Raw genomic sequence first — 21,215 nt, forward strand, 5'->3', positions numbered from 1 at the left:
GGGGTGTCCTCTGGCAAGAACTTTGCATCGCCATTGGATAACTTTTAGCGTAAGCGTGTCGATTGAGACTACCTTAGGCCATGTGCGAGAACATGCCATTCATTTTTTGTCCAAAAAGTAGAAGCTTCCCTAGTCACACTCACATCAGCATGAAGAAACTCTCTTTCTTAAAGGGACAGTTCTGGTTTTTGACGTGGGGGGTGTGTGAGGTCGTCATATATAGTCGCTACATTACCCACAGTACATTATGATGAGTGTGGTCCCAGTTAGGAAAGCTAATGGCAGAGTGTCAGAGTGATGATCTGCTGTGGGTGGGGCCATGAGATAAAACCTTTGGCATGACATTTTCCAACGCACAAGTGTACCTATGGAGCAAACTTACGCCGCAGCCGCAGGTCAGCTGAGTGAATCACAAAGCGGCCTTAATACAGTGCGCTCTGTAGGTGCAGATAAACCGCGGAAAATATTCTACATGAAACTACATTTAAACAGATGTTGGATTGTTTCAGTGTGTAAAACAGGTTTTTTCTCGTGGCCCCGCCCATAGCAACACATCGCTCTGACACTCTGACGGTCGGCTCTCCTAACTGGGAGCGTGCTCATCATAATGTGGGTAATGTACTGACTATATACTGTATGACGACCTCTCACAACCCTATGTCAAAGAACAAGAACTGTCCCTTTAAACTGTGTTTCAGCTGCAGCAGAAGTTGGAGGAGCGAGGGATGACGAAGGAGGTGAAGCTCAGATGGAAGACGCAGCCTGATGGGAAGGTTTTCCACAGAGAGGAGAAGGAGGGAGGTCACTGCGAGGAGGGAGACGTCTGTGTAACTGTGTAGTTCAGACACCAGGGATTGATCTATAGTTTATTGATTTTTATTATCTGATAAGTCTGATAAATCTTCTGTGTGATTCATGATTTGACTAGTTGGATAAAGACATTTTCTTTTGTTCTCAGTTTGTTTCCTTTCAGAAGCAGCAACTTGTGTGTGTTTCCCCTTCATGTTTGAAATACATTTTATTATTTGAGAATAAACCTTTGTCAGAGGATTGATGTTTCATGTCTTCTTCACTTCCATGTCTCCTGACCTGATGTCCACGACAGTTCACTTTCTCAACCTCCTACTTCACAGTATATGTAGGAATTAGACTCAATGTCCAGTCCAGTGAGTCCGTCCGATGAACTGATGACTATGTTTGTTACTAATGAACGTGGCGCTCACACATCAGAAGGTGGCGGTAGTGAACTAAAAATCCCCAGAAGATGAAGTGTGTTTTGGTTTTTTGATTCCAACAGAAGAAATCTGAAAAACAGACTCATCGGTAACGACACATGGCGCTGAAGCTTCTGTTTAAATGTCGGAGTGAATGACGATCAAATGTTTCTGTTTCATCAGAAACGTAAAACCGTCATCGTCTTCTTGACTTTTACAAACATTCAGACTTTGGTGACTCCACATAAATAATTCACTGAACACACATTATCATTGTTATATCAAAAGTGGTGATAGATTTATTCACAGAGAACATAAACATTGAACTGCATCATCAGAGATGATCAGAAGGTTTAATGTGAAAATACACGTCAGTAAGTTTCAGACTGAATACAAAAGTCAGGTGTTAGTAACAGCACAGCACAGTTTTACTAATGTAAACCAAGAAAGAATTAAAACCACTCCAGGAATAAATGTGGTAAAAATAGACTTAAAAAGTATTTCAAAGAAAACAGGTTTTCTAACATTTTAACTAGTAAAAGAAACTTCTTGTGTCATATTTTGACTTTTATAATCAGTATGTTTATTTAAAGTTTTGTTTTTGCTCTGATTGAAATTCAAGAAAAAAATATCAGTTTCTGTCAAAGCCCTGTACGGAGGACAAAAACAGACTCATTGGAAAATGAAGAAAAACAAAGTGTTTAAACAATTACTGAAGCTTTGTGTTCATTAGAACTTCATTTCCACATTTCTTTGCATTTCATATATTTATGCTTTTTTTATTTTACTGAGTAAAGTGTTTTTAATAATTCCAGTTGTTGATTCGTTCACTGGTTTATTGTAATTTTTACCAATAAGTCTGATTTCTTCCTCCACACCTGGAAATGGTCTGAATGCTGAAAAAGAAAATGATTTATAAAAATGAATGAAAAATAAGTAAATAAATTTGGAAATACACTGGATAAATTCATTTGATAAAATCAAACAAATTTCAAATCATTTGTCATTTAGTTTTCTTGACTAAACTTTTTATTCATTAATACACGTATACATTGATATCTTTGTGTAATTATTATAATATTAATATAATAATGAATTACTTAATTTAATGTCACTGTTTAACATTGTTATAGACTTCTGGCTGCATTTGAACTTTTTTAATATATTAAATTCTTTTACGTCAAAAATTTCTAGCATATCATTTTATTTTCCCAATCCCAATTCTTTAAGCATTTTGTTTATTCAGATTTTTTTTAAATGTATTTATTCCATGTATTTTATTTATTTATTGTTGTCTCTCTCTTTGTTCTGTGTCATATATATTCATTTCCATTTTTTATATAGTTTATTTACTTGCAAAGTTTAACATGTATTTCCCAATATGTCTTGATGCTTTTTTCTTTACATTTTATATTGGTATTATTGGTATTATTGGTATTATTGGTATTATTGGTATTATTGGTATTTTCCAGTCTATTTGGTTCCAGTTATTGAAAGATTCATATATTGTCATTTAATTTTCTAACAGTCATCTTTGGTCCTTCGTACATTCAGACCGTGTAACACAAACATCATCAGTAACACTCTTCCTCTCGTGTCTGTGTCTTCCTGTCTGACTGTGGTCCTGCACTGCCCCCCTGTGGTCAGCGAAAAGAGGCCAGACAGGTGTGGTGTGTCTGGACTCAGGTGGGTGCTGATGCAGGTGGTCTCAGGTGTTTTACTGCAGCAGGCAGCTACACTTGACATTCTTGTCCTTGTGCGTGGCGTCGAACAGCTGGACGGCCTGTTTGTTGATCAGAGTCCAGAAGTTCTCGAAGGAGATGTTCTGACCGCTCTGAACGCCCATCTGCTCCAGAACCTGAGCCAGACCCTCCTCGTTCTCCATGGTCTGCAGAGACAGAGACACATGGAAACAGTTAGTGTGTGTGTGAAGGGGCGTGGAGGTGTGTGTGTGTGTGTGTGTGTGTGTGTGTGTGTGTGTGTGTGTGTGTGTGTGTGGGGGGGGTGATGTCAGTGATGTCAGCTTTGAGGAACGCCACAAACAGCTGAGAGATCTCCAACACAGGAAACAGAGTTCAGGACTGAACATATTGAACTATAGTACAATATAAAGCTACACCACCCAGAGCAGAGACTGACCTCCAGTCCCTGACGTCAGGGCGGAACCAAACATGTCAAACTGATTGTTTCAGTCTGGACCCACGAAATGAGCCGGTCTCTGATTTACTGTTGTAACATCACAGACAATGGGCCGGGTCTGGACCACAGGACGTCAGCCAAAACATGACGTCACCAGGTTTTAATCCTGGTGCTGGTTCACAGTTCACTGGTCAAACTGGTTTCAGCCTTTTAAAGATGGAGGATGATTGTTTCTGACTGTATCTTTACAACCGTGTTAAACCAAACACTTCAAGGTCACTGTACAGACAACAGTGTTCACGTTTAGACTGAAGGAGTCTGAGAAGAAGCCTCTTCCCCTGGTGATGAGACCAGACCAGACCAGACCAGACCAGACCAGACCAGACCAGACCAGACCAGACCAGACCAGACCAGACCAGACCAGACCAGACCAGACCAGACCAGACCAGACCAGACCAGACCAGACCAGACCAGACCAGACCAGACCAGACCAGACCAGACCAGACCAGACCAGACCAGACCAGACCAGACCAGACCAGACCAGACCAGACCAGACCAGACCAGACCAGACCAGACCAGACCAGACCAGACCAGACCAGACCAGACCAGACCAGACCAGACCAGACCAGACCAGACCAGACCAGACCAGACCAGACCAGACCAGACCAGACCAGACCAGACCAGACCAGACCAGACCAGACCAGACCAGACCAGACCAGACCAGACCAGACCAGACCAGACCAGACCAGACCAGACCAGACCAGACCAGACCAGACCAGACCAGACCAGACCAGACCAGACCAGACCAGACCAGACCAGACCAGACCAGACCAGACCAGACCAGACCAGACCAGACCAGACCAGACCAGACCAGACCAGACCAGACCAGACCAGACCAGACCAGACCAGACCAGACCAGACCAGACCAGACCAGACCAGACCAGACCAGACCAGACCAGACCAGACCAGACCAGATCAGACCAGACCAGACCAGATCAGACCAGACCAGATCAGATAGTGATCGGTTTTAAAACCTGAACATGATGAGAAACTGCTGTGAAGAACTTTCTGATTTCTACAGATTCCTCACAGGAAACATCTGATTTCACTGTGGACAGTTCCCGCCTGTGGCCACTGGAGGGCAGCCCTTCCCCCACAGGATGACACTCACTCATCACTCACATAATGTTTGACAGAACATTTCCAGTTCTTCATGATTGTTCCACAGTTTTATTAGAAACCAGGTAATTCCAGGCAATAAAGTTTAAAATTCCTCCAATCACAGAGTGACTTTAAATAAATCTATAAATCTATGAACATATATATAAACCCATGTGGTTTTATTGTCTCATGTAGCTGCAGCTGAACAACAGTGAGAAGATCAGATGAGTTTGATTTCAGATTCATGTTTCGTATCTGGACTGACCCCCTGACCAGGAGGACAGGTCCAAACCTGCTCCAGCAGCATGCTCAGGCAGAGTGAGGTGTGCTGTGATTGGAGGACGAGCTGTGATGTCACTGTCTGTACCTTGGCAAATCCCGGCAGCTGTTTGGAGATCATGGTCTGGAACTGGGTGGTGTTCAAGGTCGGCCCATCGTCCGCAGCTTTGTGGAAGTCTGTGACCAGAGAGTTGATGGCCAGCTCCAGGTCTGAGTACTGCAACAACAACAGCTGCTATCAATAATCAATAATCAATAATCAATAATCAATAATCAATAATCAATAATCAATAATCAATAATCAATAATCAATAATCAAATCTGACTGAAACACATTAACTACACAGTGAGTAACAATCACAACACCAGTGTAGAGAAAGATGGAACAGGAAGTCGGATGATTTGATGATAAAAACAAACAGCTGTTTTATATTCTACTGATAATTTCCTGGAAACTTTCCTGATTAAAAATTATATTAATCTGAAGTTTGATGATGATGATGAGGAGGAGCTGGATTCTTCCTCACATTAATACATGAAGCTAACAGAAACATCTGTTAATGTCCTCTTCTTCTTCTTCTTCTTCTTCTTCTTCTTCTTCTTCTTCTTCTTCTTCTTCAGTGGTTTAATGGCGTTGCTTCTGTTTCTAACGGCGTTTGATGGAGATGAATCAGCGTTAGTTCTGCAGCTTGGACGTGGAACGATCTGCAGAAACGTCTAAACTCAGACATGAGGTCATTTCTCTAGAGAATCCTGTCACGTTGTACAGCAGCTGATTGTCTCGGTCTCTTCTAAAAGAGAGTTTTTATCTCAACGGGACTTCCTGGTTAATAAAGGAAATAATCTTTCATTTGTTTGTTTTTTTTGCTGAATGTCTTGAACTTTCATATGAGGAGAATCTGCAGATTTATAGTTTTATGTAGTTTTATATTTGCGTCTCACACAGTGACAGAAGGAGTGTGAGCTTCATCTCTCTGTATCGTCACAGTTTAAATCAGAGACGACTGCAGAAAAACATACAAATCAAACCTTCACTCAGCTGGACATGTGTTGTCAGGGAGGGAAATTCACTAATTAACCTAATTAATCAAATTTAATTAAACTCAATACTTGAACTTTCCTTGAATATTTTTTTTTGCTGTTTTATACTTTGACTTTTCTACAATTTATTTAAGGGTTGGGTCTGAGTCACTCAGGACTGTTGTTGAGAGACGATCTGGACTACTGATTATGAACTATTATTATCATTATTATCATTACTACTATTGAATTATTTATTTTTTAACTTGATTTTTATTCTATCCATCTCTCTCTCTCTCTCTCTCTCTCTGTCTGACACAGGTGAAGAAGAGGAGGGATGTCTCACTCTGCTTCAGTTCACAGAAACAGACTCAACCTCTGCATCTGACTGAGACGCACTACAATTCCCAGAATGCAAACATCTTTTTATCACATCCACTAATCTGTTAGGAGGTACTCATAATGTCAACAATTTGTGACTCAGTCTGTCGACCAATCAGGATCCGGACTGATAAACAGGCTGATTCTCTTTTATTTCAAACGTCCAGGGTTGATATTTAACGACATGAAGCTGAACGTTAAGTTAATGATTCATCACTTCAACTGCTGCAAATCGTCACTCAACATCTGAACTATAACAGCGATGAAGTACTCTGAGCTCTGACTGCAGTAAAAGTACTAATACCACAGTGTACAAGTACTGCTGCTAGTGAAAGTAATTACTAATTACTGATGCATTCTTGTGTTCACCTCTTTAATGCTGCAGCTGGTGAAGATAAAATCTGAATCTGTGGTGGAGGTAAAAGTATAAACAGCAAAAATATTCAAAATGTTCCAGTAAAGTTCAAGAACTGAGTTTAATTTTATTAGTTTAAATAGTTTAACTGGTTAATTTCCACTAATGAGACACATCTAAATGATCAATGGTTTGTTTCCTGCGGACATCACAGACTCTGATTAAAACTTTAATTAAAACTTTAAGTGTTAGCGTTGTGTTTAGCGTGTTAGCTGCAGGTTAGCTAAACTCTGATTCTGCAGCTAACATGCTAAATGACAAAAAATGACCACAAAGACAAACATTGCTCCCAGAAGCACATCATCAGGGGGTTTATCCTTAATGATGACAGATTGAGGGGACCTGGACCTGGACTTGGACCTGGACCTGGACCAGGACCTGCTCCTGGACCTGGTCCTGGTCTGTGTGAGGGTCTGGCCCTGTAGCTCACAGTGAGGTCAGAGCTGCTCTCTGAGGACTCTGCAGGGCGGCGGCTGCAGAGCTGCTCCACATTCCACACACTGATCCAGATCCAGACTCAGATTCACCATCCAGCCTCAGACTGTCTCTACCTGTGATGTCACAGTCTCACCTGAAGCAGCTCCTCACCTGCTCAGAGGGTTACTACAGTCATGACCTCACTGTGGTTGGTTTTACAACATATTCACTCGTTCTCTCCTTCAAAGCTTCATTAGACAGAAACGTGAGACTGACTCTGACCTGCAGCTAAAACTACATCAAACACACTGTTCCACACATGTACCTGTGTTAGCTGGACTGACACAGAGCACAACACACCTGGTCACAGGTGAAGGGAGATACTGACGAATATAAAGGCAAAGAAGAAGACCAGGTGAGTCACAGACCTGAAGAGTCTGATTCACTGAAGAACCAATCACTTTGTTCTCTACAGAGTTAATTAGTGTCATGATCAGGAATTTATGGTCATAGAGAAAATATAGAAGATTTATCAGATAAAGTTTTTACAGAATTTCATTGAAATAAACTTCCAGTAAAACAAGGTTCAGAGCAGAACCTGGACCCAGAGCAGTGAGGGTCTGAACACGACCAGAGACCAGCTGCTGGGTGTGTGTGTGAATCTGACCTGAGGTCAGTCTGAGTCAAAGGGAAACACCCCGATGGACCAACAGATAAATTCACTGACACATTATCAGTTTTTAATTTTTCAGTTTTTACCTTGTTTATAAAACAACAACAACTACAACAACAGAAGACATATTTATGGTAGAAAATAATCAGGTGATCACGTGAACACAGGTGTTGAAGTGATGTTAGTCTCATCAGACTTTAAACCTCTCAGTGTTTCAGTTTGAACTCTCTTCAACTGTCTCTGTATCTCAGATATGAACTCCCGCCTCTCCTCCTCCTCCCTCCACCCCGCTCAGACTATTTCTCCTCCGATCACACCAATCAATACGTGATCAATCAGTCCACAGCTCAGAGTCTGGATCATCTTACCTTGGTCGCCATTTGTGCAGGTTCGGTCCAAAAAGTCCGAGAAAACACCGAGAGACACCGAGAGAGACCGAGAGAGACCGAGACTGACAGAGTCCACACACCGTTTCCTGCCGAGAGTCACTGAGTCCTCCCACTGAGACACACACACACACACGCGCACACACACACACACACACACACACACACACACACGCACGGTTTTGAATATTTGTGTTTGTGAAAGTCGAGGTTGCTGAGGTCTTTACAGACTTCGAGCGGCTTATCAGCCACACCCAGACTACACACACACACACACACACACACACACACACACACACACTGGGAGCTGACCAGTACAACCAGTCTACTGGAGAACAACACCAGTAAATTAAAAATACTAAGCACTAAAATAAAGACCGACTCATCTTGGGATGGAAACATGACACACCTTCAGACCAATCAGGTCTAAAATCAATGTTACCATGGTAACACTCAACTATACCTGCACTGACCAGTATCACCCAACAACCAAAAAACAGGAAAACATGGCTCATAACTGGTGGTTTGCTGACATTATTGAGTTAGTTAAGTAGTAGTTAACGTTAGCTAACTGTTGTTAGCTAGCGTTAATTAGCAAGCTAACCATAGCTTCTGTCTTCTGTAGGCTAGCAGTCAGGTCGCTAGCAGGAGCAAAGTTAAACTGGCGGATATATCAAAGTACGAGTTGAATGTCTGTCGAGAAATCCCATGAAAATGTCGCCATGAATGAATTATTTTACAGGAATCAGCAGCTGAGGAGGAAACATTCATCTTCACCTCGTGATGAATGTAAATTCCGATCTTTCATGTTAATAAGCCATTTGGCTGACAGCATTGAAAAGTCAATCTCTGTGTTGTGTGTGTGTGTGTGTGTGTGTGTGTGTGTGTGGGGGGGGGGGTTGTTGTTGTTGTTGTTGTTGTGTCTCCTATACCAAAACCGAATCTACGCCCGTCCAAAAATGGACCTTCTCCTTGGTCGGCCATTTTTTTTAATTTGAAAAAACGCTTAATTTTCCCAGAATTCATTGCACCACAGTCCAGTGTAAGATAGTGAAAAACTAAACTGATTTGTGCAACAGATGAATTCAGACTCAGTTTATATGAAGTCTGACTGTCTGTTAAATCTAAGACACAGAGTCGTCTAGTGTTTCCTCTCGTCTCTGTGTTTGGTCTCTTCCACGGAGGTGGAGGACAGGTGGAGGACAGGTGGAGGACAGGTACAGGACCGGTGGAGGAGGTAGAGGACAGGTACAGGACAGGTGGAGGAGGTAGAGGACAGGTGGAGGGCAGGTGGAGGAGGTACAGGACAGGTGGAGGACAGGGACAGGTGGAGGACAGGTGGAGGAGGTACAGGACAGGTGGAGGACAGGGACAGGTGGAGGACAGGGACAGGTGAAGGACAGGTGGAGGAACATTAAACACTGTAGAGTCTCAGTTGTACTTTAACAGTGACTGAGCAGCTGCTTCAGTCTCGTTAACCAGACTAACTGATGAATCCTCAATGCCTCGACTCGTTAGTTAAACAATCCAAACAGGTAAGTGACAGTTACCACCTGTCGGACCTGTTCACCTGTTCACCCTCGGCTCCGACAACAATCAATAATAAAATAAACTTCAATAATATACATTTGTAAGACTTTGTACTTTCAGAATAAAAGCTGTGTGAGTGAGGAGGGGGTGGGCTGTTCAATAATTCAGATTCAGTCTTTAACAACTTTAATCACAAAGTGAAACCTCAGCTCGAACCAACACACAGCTCTAATTCAGGGTCCTGGAGGGTCCTGGGGGGTCCTGGAGGGTCCTGGGGGGTTCTGGAGGGTCCTGGGGGGTCCTGGAGGGGTCCCTGGAGGGTCCTGGGGGGTCGGCGGTGCGAGGAGTCTGGGGGTTCTGGGAGGGTCCTGTTGGTTCTGGGGGTCTGGAGGGTCCTGGGGGTTCCATGGGGTTCTGGGGGTCCCTGGGGTGTGTTGGGGGTTCTGGAGGGTCCTGGGGGGGTTCCTGGGGGTTTCTGGAGGGGTCCTGGAGGGTCGCTGGGGGGTTCTCGCGAGGGTCCTGGGGGGTCTGGGGGTCATGGGGTCCTGGAGGGTCCTGGGGGGTTCCTGCGGGGTTCTGGGGGGGGGTCTGGAGGGTCCTGGGGGTTCTCGCGGGGGTTCTGGAGGGTCCTGGGGGGTTCTGTGGGGTTTCTGGAGGGTCTGGGGGGTTCTGGGGGTCTGGGGGGTTCTGGGGACAGTGTGGCTGGTGTATGACGACTGTGACCAGGGTATCGTCCTGGTGTCTGCTGGGCGTTGTGGAGGAAGTGGAGTAGAAGGAGGCGTCGCTGTCGGACTCGTCGGACTCATCTGACCCGGGTTGGTCCTGGTACGTCATGTCTGCTTCACTGACATCAGGCAGACTGGGAAAACAGACCATCAACAGCTTTTTTATGCTTTAGGGGAAAATCTAACCAGTTTTTTCTTTATATTTGTACTCAGTCAGTCTTCGGCGCGTTGCCATGGTGATCCTCCTCTTCATCAGGCTCCTGGCTCGCGGGTCAGTGAGGTGAGTCGAGTTCAGAGCTGCAGACCACAGAGTCAGCTGATCGTCATCGCTGGAGTCTCTGAGTGAAAAGAGGCGGGAAACAGACTGAGACCTGCAGCAGGTCTGGACCAGGTCCGGGTCCAGTTCAACACAGTTTCAGAGTGAGTCAGCAAAATTCACATCCGACAGTAAGTACTGTTCATGTGCCCTTGAGCAAGGCAGTTACAGTTATATTATACTGTCTATCCTTTACATGTCGTTCCTATGGAAACAGGAGTGTGGAGTGTGTATATGACTGTATTCCATCATATGAACCTTGTGATAAACTGTCACATGGAACTAGACAACTCTGTGGATGTTCTCTCCGTTACTCACAGCTCCTCCTCGCAATCTTCCTGGAAGGTCAGAGGTCGCATACAGACGACACACATGTTTCCCAGACTGTGGAAACATGGCCGGCAGTACAGGCCTGCAAAAACAAAGACAGCAGCAGCTCGTAAAAAGCGAGGAGAACTGGAACGACACGTGGAAAACATGACGCTGATAAAACCTACAGACAGGATGTGGAATATTAGTTTTCATAAACGCAGCGTTTGGTTTGATGAGATATGAACCTCACAGAGAAGAAGATTTATCAGTGTGTGTGTGTGTGTGTGTGTGTGAATACATGAAGAGAAAAAATATTTCTGTGAATCAGCAGAAGAAATAAACATCTTGGATCAACATCAACATCTAATATCTGGTTTCTTGTTGTTCCACTCTTATTGTTTACATCAAACAAACAACTGGAAATGTTCTGATGGCATATCAACAAATAACATCCCACAGGACAGATGTTGAGACAACAGCTGGATGCAGACAGGTAAAAGGCCCCGCCCTCCCGTACAGGACCAAGACCCCCGACACCAAACGACCTTTGTGGTGTCTGTTGACACGTGTCCTGCTTGTGTCTGTGGTCCAGGGTCTCTGGTATGGATCCAGGAGAGTACATGTTACTAACAAGTCAACTGTCCATCACCTACTGACACGACCACAGGTTCCAGGTGGGCTGTGTCATCACTGTTGCTCCGCCCCTGTGCCACAATAATCAGAATAATCTAATCCAGATTAAAGCAACACCCTTCATTAATCTGCACCTGAACTCTAGTTTCATCAATGAAGTTTGAAACAACTCCACTGCCATCGTCGACCCTGTGAGAGCTTGGGCTCGTCGAGCTCGCGCTGCACGTTTCATCGTGTCGATGTTTTCAGTTTCCAGTGACACGACAGAGAGGAGGGGCCGTCTGAAAACACTAACAGAGCTCACCTTTTCTTCCCCCTCCGACACTTTGCATTGTGGGATGCCTCGTCAGTAACAGAGTGAATAACCTGCAGTCAGAAGGTGAATGAGTAATTCATTAATTCAAACTGCAGCTCCTGTGCTTCCTGCTGCTCAGTGTGTTATCTACAGTCTGCAGGTAGAGTGTTTCCTAAAGGTCACAGCCCCCCCACCCCCCCCGCCTGAGCCCAGATACAGTTACAGTCTGTTATCTGTCTGACCTCAGCTGAGTCAACAACACTGCTGCACGACACACCCTCAGTATACACACAGACACACACACACACACACACACACACACACAGACACACAGACACACACACACATGAACAATAGATGCAGCTGCACCTCTTCAGACTGGAGGAATTCACCTCAGATATGAAACACTGCACCTCTTTACACAGGGAGGTTTCATCACATTATATTTTTCACCTGTTCACCTGTTTACCTGTTCACCTGTTTACCTGTTTACCTGTTCACCTGACGATCATCACAACCAAGGTTAAACTAACCAGCAGTTGTAAAATCTGTTTAAACGTCAGAGTTTTAGAGTCTGATTAAGACTCATGGATCTGTTAATGTCTGTTAAGACCCTTGTGTTTACCTGAACACTGTGGGACATCACAGGTGACCACATCCTCCTCTGACCTCACCTCCTCTCCACAGGCCAGACAGGTGACTGACGGTGACAGACCCAGCAGGTGAGACAGGTGAACTCCTCCAGGTAACCTGACACACACAAACACACACACACACACACACACACACACACACAGACACAAACACACATACACACACACACACACACACACACACACACACAGTGATTAGAGATACTCTGAGGTATCAGCTGATCAGAACTGAATGTTTGCAGCTGAAACCATCTTTAACATCAAAGGGTCAAAACCTGGACCCAGAGTCCTCTACGGACCACAGGTGATCTGTTTCCATGGTAACCTGTCAGTGTCAGTGGACCCAGGTCATCGCTTCATGTTGACGCCATTTATTTATTTTATCAGATTCTCACATGATGAAAATAAATCTGTTTCTGAAGAATATGGAAATGTTGATGTGCATCATTCACGTCAGTCCTGATGTGTGACGACATTCAAGCTCCATGTTTGTACCACAGCAGGAGGCTCTGAAGGTGATGCCCTCCTCCTCCTCCTCCTCCTCCTCCTCCTCCTCGTTCAGCGTGGCTCCGGACTGCAGACCTCCTCAGGGCCTCCCCCTCCGTCCTCCTCTGGTCCAGGATCCTCTGACGGAGGAACTGGATCCTGTCCTGATGAACAACAACAACAACATGTGACTCTCCTCAGTCAGTGCAGGTTTGATCTTTGACTCCGCCTCCTCTCTGGGGGAGGAGGGACAGTTGTTGTCCTGACAGCACGACGCTCACGCTCCGGTTCTAACAACAACATGGTCCTCTGAGGAAACACTGTGTGACCACAGGTGATGTCACAGGATCATGTGACCTCACTGAGCACTCTTCTTATAAGCGCAGACTCCTGACTTCTTCTTCTGTGTAAAATACAAGTCAAATTAAATTGAATGAAATTTGAATGTTGGTTTGACTTTATTGAGTCTGGATCAGGTCTCAGTGGATCAGGTCTCAGGGGTTCAGGTCTCAGTGGATCAGGTCTCGGTGGATCAGGTCTCAGTGAATCAGGTCTCAGTGGTTCAGGTCTCAGTGGATCAGGTCTCAGGGGTTCAGGTCTCGGTGGATCAGGTCTCGGTGAATCAGGTCTCAGTGGTTCAGGTCTCGGTGGATCAGGTCTCGGTGGATCAGGTCTCGGTGGATCAGGTCTCAATGGTACAGGTCTCAGTGGATCAGGTCTCAGTGGTTCAGGTCTCAGTGGTTCAGGTCTCAGTGGATCAGGTCTCAGTGGATCAGGTCTCAATGGTTCAGGTCTCAGTGGTTCAGGTCTCAGTGGATCAGGTCTCAGTGGATCAGGTCTCAATGGTTCAGGTCTCAGTGGTTCAGGTCTCAGGGGGGACGGGTGCAGACCTGCCTCCTGCTCTCATACTTTCATTCTGCAGATTCCTCACATGCCTCTGTCTCCCTGACCTTTCACCCACAGCAGCTGGTTTTCCTCTTGGTCCTCTGAGGGTCTGAAAGCGTCCATCTCTCCTCACCTGTCTGTCTCTCCTCACCTGTCCGTCTGTCAGTCATTACTAAGAGCAGGAGGGGGCGGGGCTTACAGGTATACAATGGTCTGATTCATGAGACATGTTTGTGTCTGAATCTGTGTCCGTCAGACAGGAAATGTGGACAGAGACAGAGACAGAGGCAGAGACAGAGACAGAGGCAGAGGACAGACATGTGACGTCTCTGTCAGGAATCATCTGACAGAACCAAGAGGAAGAACCTTCAGTGTGTTTCCTCTGTGAGCTGCAGTCAGAACCAAGAGAACCAGACGTTAACCCTGTGAGGAGGACGGGTGTTCATGTTAATATCTCTGTGAGAACACAGAGTAGAAATCTGGTTCAGACGTTAGAATCTGTCGACTCTCCACTTTCTGTTTCATATTCTTGTGAGATGCTACGTGAGTCAGAGCCGGAGCTGGAAGGCGTCGAAGCAGGTCTCTAAAAGCTGGTTAAAGCAGAGTGGTGGGCGACGCTTCCACTCAGTGATATTACAAAATCTCATGTCAGGCTTTTATTAAACATCTATTTCACTCATACACTGCTCTGTTGTTGATGAAGCTCAGACTCTGGTCAACACATTTCACTTCATCACCATCAGGGAAGTTTGTTTTGGAGAATTTCAGTTTTTCAGCATCTGGTCAAAGAGGGTGAAAAAGGGGCGTCATTACAGAAGCAGCTGAGACAGATGTGAACACTGGGATATAAACACCTGGGCGTCATGTGATATCAACCTTTGAAAAGTCCATTAAAGAGATACTGGAGAACCGGAGGAAAAACCCTCAGACCTCTGAGAGTTAAACTACATTTCAGAGACTCAGCGGAGCGTTACAGAACGACGTCCTCGTGCTGCTTCCTGAGGTCAGATCTAACATCAACTGACTTCTCTCTACAGGCACTAACATGTTCTGCGTGTGTGTGAGTGTGTGTGTGTGTGTGTGTGTGTGTGTGTGTGTGTGTGTGTGTGAGTGTGTGTGTGTGTGTGTGTGTGTGAGTGTGTGTGCGTGTGTGAGTGTGTGTGTGTTCTCACCAGCTCTCTCTCTGGGTGATATGAAGAACAGGCAACTCGTCTGCAGCGCTGGACGAATCCTCCGGTCAGAGAGACCAGCAGAGCCAGACCCAGCAGGAACCCTGCAACACAGACCAGAACCAGTAAAACCAGTAAAACCAGTGGAACCAGAAGAGACATCAGAGCCTCTGCTGCTGGTCACGGAGACAGACAGAGACCTGATGACTCTTCACCGTGGAGTTCAAATCCACATTTCTAACGTTTTCATCCTCAAACCGAAAGTTAAAGCTCTAAAGACTCGTTTTATATTTAGATTACAGATTAAACTGTATGTGTGTATATCTATATTTCATATTAATATTTTAGATTCTGATTTAATTTGCTCTGAGGTTTAAAACATGTTTGTCTTTTATTGAATTTTATCTTGCATTTTAAACCTTGTATTGGTCTGTGTTCATGTTTAAACCTCCCTGTTCGTCTCTTTCCTCCACAGACAGATTTAAACTGGACGATCCTGAACACAGGAAGTGTTTGTCATTCTTCACATGTTTGTTTTCCAGCTGTGTCTCATTCTGTCACCACTGTCTCTCAGCTGTCAATCAAACTTTACCTGTTCAGACCTGAGCTGCACGACACACAGCTGTCAGCCCGAACCAAAGATCAGCTTTCTCACATTCCTGGAGAGTTTCTTCAAATCCTCTTCCTCCCCCTCCTCCTCTTCCTCCCCCTCCCCTCCTCCTCCCTCTCCTCCTCACCCTCCTCCTCTCCCTCCTCCTCCTCTCCTCCTCTAACTCTTCCTCCCTTCCCCTCACACGAGAAATGACAGAAATGTGTGTGGAACAAATGAAAAAGGGTTCAAACTCCGCCCACTTTCTCACCTACACACAGCTGACCAATCAGTGAGGGCGGACGCTGTGATGTCAGAGTATTTCAGAAAGTTATAGAAATGATCGGAGAGTGTGGCGACACTATCATCCATCTGAACACTTTGGGTGGTCATATGATCACAATATACACAATACAATATGAATCACAATCCACGATCTTGCTCATCATCTGTTTTCTGTTTCCGCTGTGGTTTTATTCTGAAAATCCTGGCCGGAAGTTGTGATTCTTGTCTTCTTTTGGATGGTTCTCTGCTCTTCACCCACAATGCCTCTGTCTTCTGTTTATAAACTGTGAGGTGGAAAACTGGTTCATGTGGAGCTACACCGAACTGACCGAGGCTGCAGAGCGGAACAAGGACTGTCTCGGTTAGCGGTTAGCTGGCTAGCTGTTTATCAGTTAACATGGTCTGTTAGCAGAGACTCAACTTTTAAAATGAAATATCTTTTCAATGATCTGTATGATTCATGCGTGAAAGGAAGCTCCTCCTCCCACAGTCACATATTATACGTTGGACTGACTGACTGAAAGCTTATTATAGTTTTTGTCATATCACACATCGTATGTCAAGCAGGCAACAGAACCATTGGAACTTCCTTTCAGAACTTATCACAATAAAAGCTTTAAATAAAGCATTGCTGCACAAAAACAGACTTTCTTGTGCTTTTGTTTTCTCTGCAAAATGGCCAAAGAGGAAGTGATCCTGCAGGTAACTGTTGCTGCTCAGACGGAGATCTGTTTATTTTTAGATTAAAAAAATCATATTATCAAAGTAATCTGGCGGGTCAGAAATAATCGCCACCACTGGTCTATAAAATGTCCTCAGTCACGTCTTCACATGTTGTTACTGTGAGAGAACAAACGAAAGCAGCAAACATTCACACCTGAGCAGCTGGAACCACAGATGATTATCTGTCCATTGACTAACTGATGGACTGACTGACTTGATCTTCAGGTGTCCTCACCTAGGATGAAGCAGGTGCTGTAGTTTGGCTCTGACGGCTGAACCAGACACTTCCTGCTGATCACTGTGATGTTTCCTTCCTGCAGGACGTTAAACGAGGCCACCAGGTCTCTGAAGATGTCTGAGGCGAAACCGGATCCGTTCACCTGCACCGCCACGGTGACCGGAGCTGACGGGGAACGCAATGGTTACTGTGGTTACCGTCACTTTCACCGACACCTCGGTCATATTCACATCGGACGTCTCGTCTCACCTCGGGCCACAACGTCCCCCGTCACCTGGTGGTGCACCTGATCCAGCATCCAGAACACCAGGAAGTCCAGCGCCACCAGCAGACCCCCCATCACCAGGTGTCTGAGGACCGAGACCACGCCCACCATCACCACCCGCCGCTCTCTGCTCGACAGGTGCAGCGACACTGGAAAACAGGCGGGACGAGGGTCACTTCAGTTCATCCTTTGGGTCAAAACAATGTGTCGTGACATCATACAGCAACCAATCAGGTACCATCTTTATATCTGTCCCACCTACTACAGCTGTCAATCACCAGCTGAAATCACACACACACACACACACACACACACACACACACACACACACACACACACACACACAGGTGTACTGACGTGGTGTGATGTAGATCTTGGCCTCTCTGCTTGTGATTGGCAGGACTGAGGCTCCGCCCCCTGAGGTCACCCGTTGGTCGAGCTCTTCAAACTGAGAGCTGATGTAGATGTTGTCAAAGTCGAGCTCACGGAGATACCTGCGTCTGTACCTCACCGCCCTGCACACACACACACACACACACACACACACACACACACCTTAAGAAAACAGACCTGATTAAACGTGAGGAGTCGTCTCAGGTGAAGTGTGTTCTGACCTCAGGAAGGAGCAGGCGAGCAGCATAAGGCCGCCGTACTGTAACGGTCCGCTGAGTCTCTGAAACACCTGCAGGTCTGATGAAACCTCCTCCATGATGTCCTGAGACACCTGCTGCAGCGAGCGGCTGCTGTTGGCGTCCAGGTCAAAGGTCACCGATGCCGAGATGTTGAATTCAAACTCGCGCTTCATTCGCTCAAACGCTGCGATGGTGGCTGCGGAGGGAGAGTGACGGACTGTGAGAGACCCGAGACCTGTCCAGGTGCGTCCCCCTCCCCCACAGGATGAACAGGTATTACTAATGGATGATGATGATGAATTTACGAGCTGCCAGGTGTTTCTTCAGTTGTTTGGCGATGTAGGAGGGGATGATGCAGAAGAGCTCAGCAGCTGAAAACGGCAGGTTATGACCTCGATCAAAATTAATTTCATGACAAAACTAAAGGTCAACAAAAATGCTCCCTTAAAGTCTTTATGAGGTCATGGTGTCAGTGAACGCACCGCGGGCGAGTTTGCAGAGCGGCAGGAAGCCATCCACGATGTCACACAGGAAGTTGAAGTCTTCTCCCAGCAGGTCGGAGCAGTCAGCCCGAGCCTCGGCGAACACCGCCCGACACTTCCTGTACGGAGAGCCCAGTTTGGCGTTACAGACGTCCCCGATGTCCACCAGGAAGTGGAGGACGTTCCTCAGAATGCGAGCTAGAGGTCAGAAGTGAGAACACACAGGTATGTGTGGAGGAGGAGTTCCTGTATCCACCTCCACGTGTGCACAGAGACACAGAGACGTCATGTGACTCACGCCACATGTTCTAATGTTTATTTAATAATTATGTTTTTTTTAGTGGCCTTTAACAAACTCCATTTCCCATCAGCCCACAGACCACCGCAGGCATCGTGGTTAGTTCACATGTCTGTAGAAACAGTGGGACAGTTGAGATTCTTCATCTGGAAACTAAACCTCAGCAACGTGTCATATTTTCAGAAAGACTGATGGAAGAAGAAACAGCTGATTGGAGGTCGTGGAACAGAAGAGGACGTGACGACTGTGACTCAGTGAAACACTTTGTTTGTTTTCTTTATGTATTGTGTTAATATCTGTACGTCAACATGTTTCCATCATCTGTCTCTGCGACTCCTGGACAAGCGTCACACACACTTACAACAATACACATTATTAATCTTAATAATAACTTCATAATTAAACTGTGTCACAATCTCTCCACTGATGAAGGTGTCACTCACCAACATGTTGGACGCTGTCACTCAGAGCCTGGATGAAGTTGTGGACTCGTCCTGCGACAGCATGAGCGTTACTGCTGATCTGTCTGATTCTGTCCAACACAGCTGCACGCACTCACACACACACACACGCGCACACACACACACACACACACGCACACACACGATTTCCTTTTGGGGGGGGTCACAGGGACTCATGAAGTCAGTGTTTCAAGACTTGTTGAAACTTTTAAATTATGAAATATATATTAAAATTAAAGTTGTGCTTGTAGCAGCTATTTTTCATTTCAGTCATTTAGTTTCAGCAGTTTTACTGGTTGTAGTAGTGGCAGTAACAGCAGTATTTTTGGCCGTGTTTGAGTAGTTTTTAGTAGTATTTTTAACAGTATTTTCAGCAGTATAAGTGGTAGTAACAGTGGGCGTGTCTTACAGAAGAGGGGCGTGGCTGCTCTCTGCATCAGTTCTTGCGTCTGATTGGCTGCCAGCTCAGCTCCACACAGCAGACTGGCAGCAGCTCGCTCCGTGTTCTCTAAGGTGTTGGCGAGCGGGCCGGACAGCAACACCGAGACAAACAGGAAGAGGAGAAAGTTCCTGCCGTGACCTGAGACACAGAAGAAGAGGAGGGACTGTGATTGGCTGATCAGGGCCACGCCTCCATTTAAAGCACCGCTTCCATTTGATGGGAATGTCTTTCTGCAGGTATTTGAAAAGTCAGAGGATCAACAAGGATGTTACCGTTGCAACAGGTTTTCTGTTTTTAGTCCAAAGCACTGGATCCTACATTTCCCATAATGCACCTGAATAGTGTCTTTCATCAGAGCCACGTCTTAAAACTCCATCTAAGCATGTTAGACCTGTGTAGTCTGCGATAACCCTGGTGGGGGGGTGGAGTCACTGACCTGAGCAGAGCGAGGGCAGCATCACGGTGACGTCGGCCCGGACTCCGACCGACAGTCCCAGACCGAACGCCGCCAGCAGAGCCAGGGCCAGCGTGGTGTACACACAGAACCACAGAGGCTGCTTCTGCAGAAACAGAGCCGTGATGCCGTACAGAGACGCCAACACCAGCCCGGACATGAACGCCACGAGGCTCCACCCTCCCTCCAACAGGTGACCTTTAACCTTCCTCCAGCCGCTGAGGCGAGAGCGTCCTGATGACCTGTGGAGGGAAACACACTGAAGTCTCAGAAGCGTCACAGGCTGTAACGCCTGGTGAACACATCCTGACTCATAACAGGTTATACATGAATCACAAACCTCTTTAAAAACAATTATTCTATTTTACAGTCCTTTAATAATTGAAGTGACCCAGTAAGATGATGTGGTAAGTAAATTGTTAAAACATAATGATAATAATCATATTAATAATAAAGGTAGGGGAGTGCTCACTGTGGGGTGCAGTAGTATTATCAGTTATACAGTGTGTTTTTATATATCTGTTACACATATATAACTAATATACTATTCCTTTAATTATAGTTTCAGTGTCTAATCTGAATGTGACACAGACATGAAATAAATATATCTTTATTTTAGCAGCTGCATGTGAAGACAATGGAGACCACCTGTACTTATATACATGTAATTATATAATATCGATCATTTAACAGAAGGTTCAGTATCTTTCTCTCTCTCCTTGTTGCTCTGATGTTCATAATGAAAATAAATCAAACGTTTGATTATTGATGGACATTATTAAAGGTATAAACAACAGGTTGTTATTTAAGAAAGTAACCTGAGAACCTTCAGTTCATGTTCTTGAAACATTTAAAAACAAACAGGAACCTTCAGTTCATGTTGTAGGTTCATTATCAGCTGACGTTAGCATCTGTTAGCCGTTAGCTCCCAGCTAGCTGAGCGGCCATCTCTCTCTCTGTCACCTGTGACCTGTGAACAGTTACCTGCTCAGGACTCCTCTAAGGGTGCGTCTGGCCCCGCCTCCTCCGCCCACATGGACTGTGATGTCAGTTTTCATCAGGTGTCTTCTCCTGTCTTCAGCGTCCATCTTTGACTTCTGAACAGAACCATGAAGTTTTTTGTTGCCTGGAGACCGAAAAACACCACGTGACGAACCGAAGCTTCAACCGTAAACACACCTCCGTCACCACCTTCACCTTCATCTCCATCTTCATCTTCACCTCCATCACCTTCACCTTCACCGTGTGACACTGGAC

At 45.5% G+C, this 21,215-nt stretch overlaps 2 protein-coding genes across 2 annotated transcripts; both read right to left on the reverse strand.

The window, feature by feature from the left end:
- Positions 1 to 1,487: 1,487 nt before the first annotated feature.
- Positions 1,488 to 8,199, reverse strand: LOC111233699 (protein S100-A10-like). The gene is made up of 3 exons (XM_022761577.1): positions 8,068 to 8,199; positions 4,882 to 5,010; positions 1,488 to 3,102 (listed from the first exon to the last, which is right to left on the reverse strand). Exons 1-3 carry the CDS (start codon positions 8,077 to 8,079, stop codon positions 2,932 to 2,934), a joined length of 312 nt encoding a protein of 103 aa, XP_022617298.1. The 5' UTR covers positions 8,080 to 8,199; the 3' UTR covers positions 1,488 to 2,931.
- A 1,644-nt stretch (positions 8,200 to 9,843) lies between these two features.
- dcst2 (DC-STAMP domain containing 2) lies at positions 9,844 to 21,185 on the reverse strand. The gene is made up of 17 exons (XM_022761545.1): positions 21,138 to 21,185; positions 20,943 to 21,055; positions 19,941 to 20,200; positions 19,472 to 19,642; positions 19,045 to 19,146; positions 18,304 to 18,501; positions 18,127 to 18,192; positions 17,804 to 18,017; positions 17,547 to 17,704; positions 17,174 to 17,338; positions 16,922 to 17,089; positions 15,093 to 15,193; positions 13,045 to 13,199; positions 12,522 to 12,646; positions 10,975 to 11,068; positions 10,550 to 10,678; positions 9,844 to 10,474 (listed from the first exon to the last, which is right to left on the reverse strand). Exons 1-17 carry the CDS (start codon positions 21,183 to 21,185, stop codon positions 9,844 to 9,846), a joined length of 2,898 nt encoding a protein of 965 aa, XP_022617266.1.
- Positions 21,186 to 21,215: the final 30 nt, after the last annotated feature.

Source organism: Seriola dumerili, unplaced genomic scaffold (genome assembly GCF_002260705.1).
Source record: "Seriola dumerili isolate Sdu_G_001 unplaced genomic scaffold, Sdu_1.0 BDQW01000415.1, whole genome shotgun sequence".
In the NCBI taxonomy this organism is placed as follows: domain Eukaryota; kingdom Metazoa; phylum Chordata; class Actinopteri; order Carangiformes; family Carangidae; genus Seriola; species Seriola dumerili.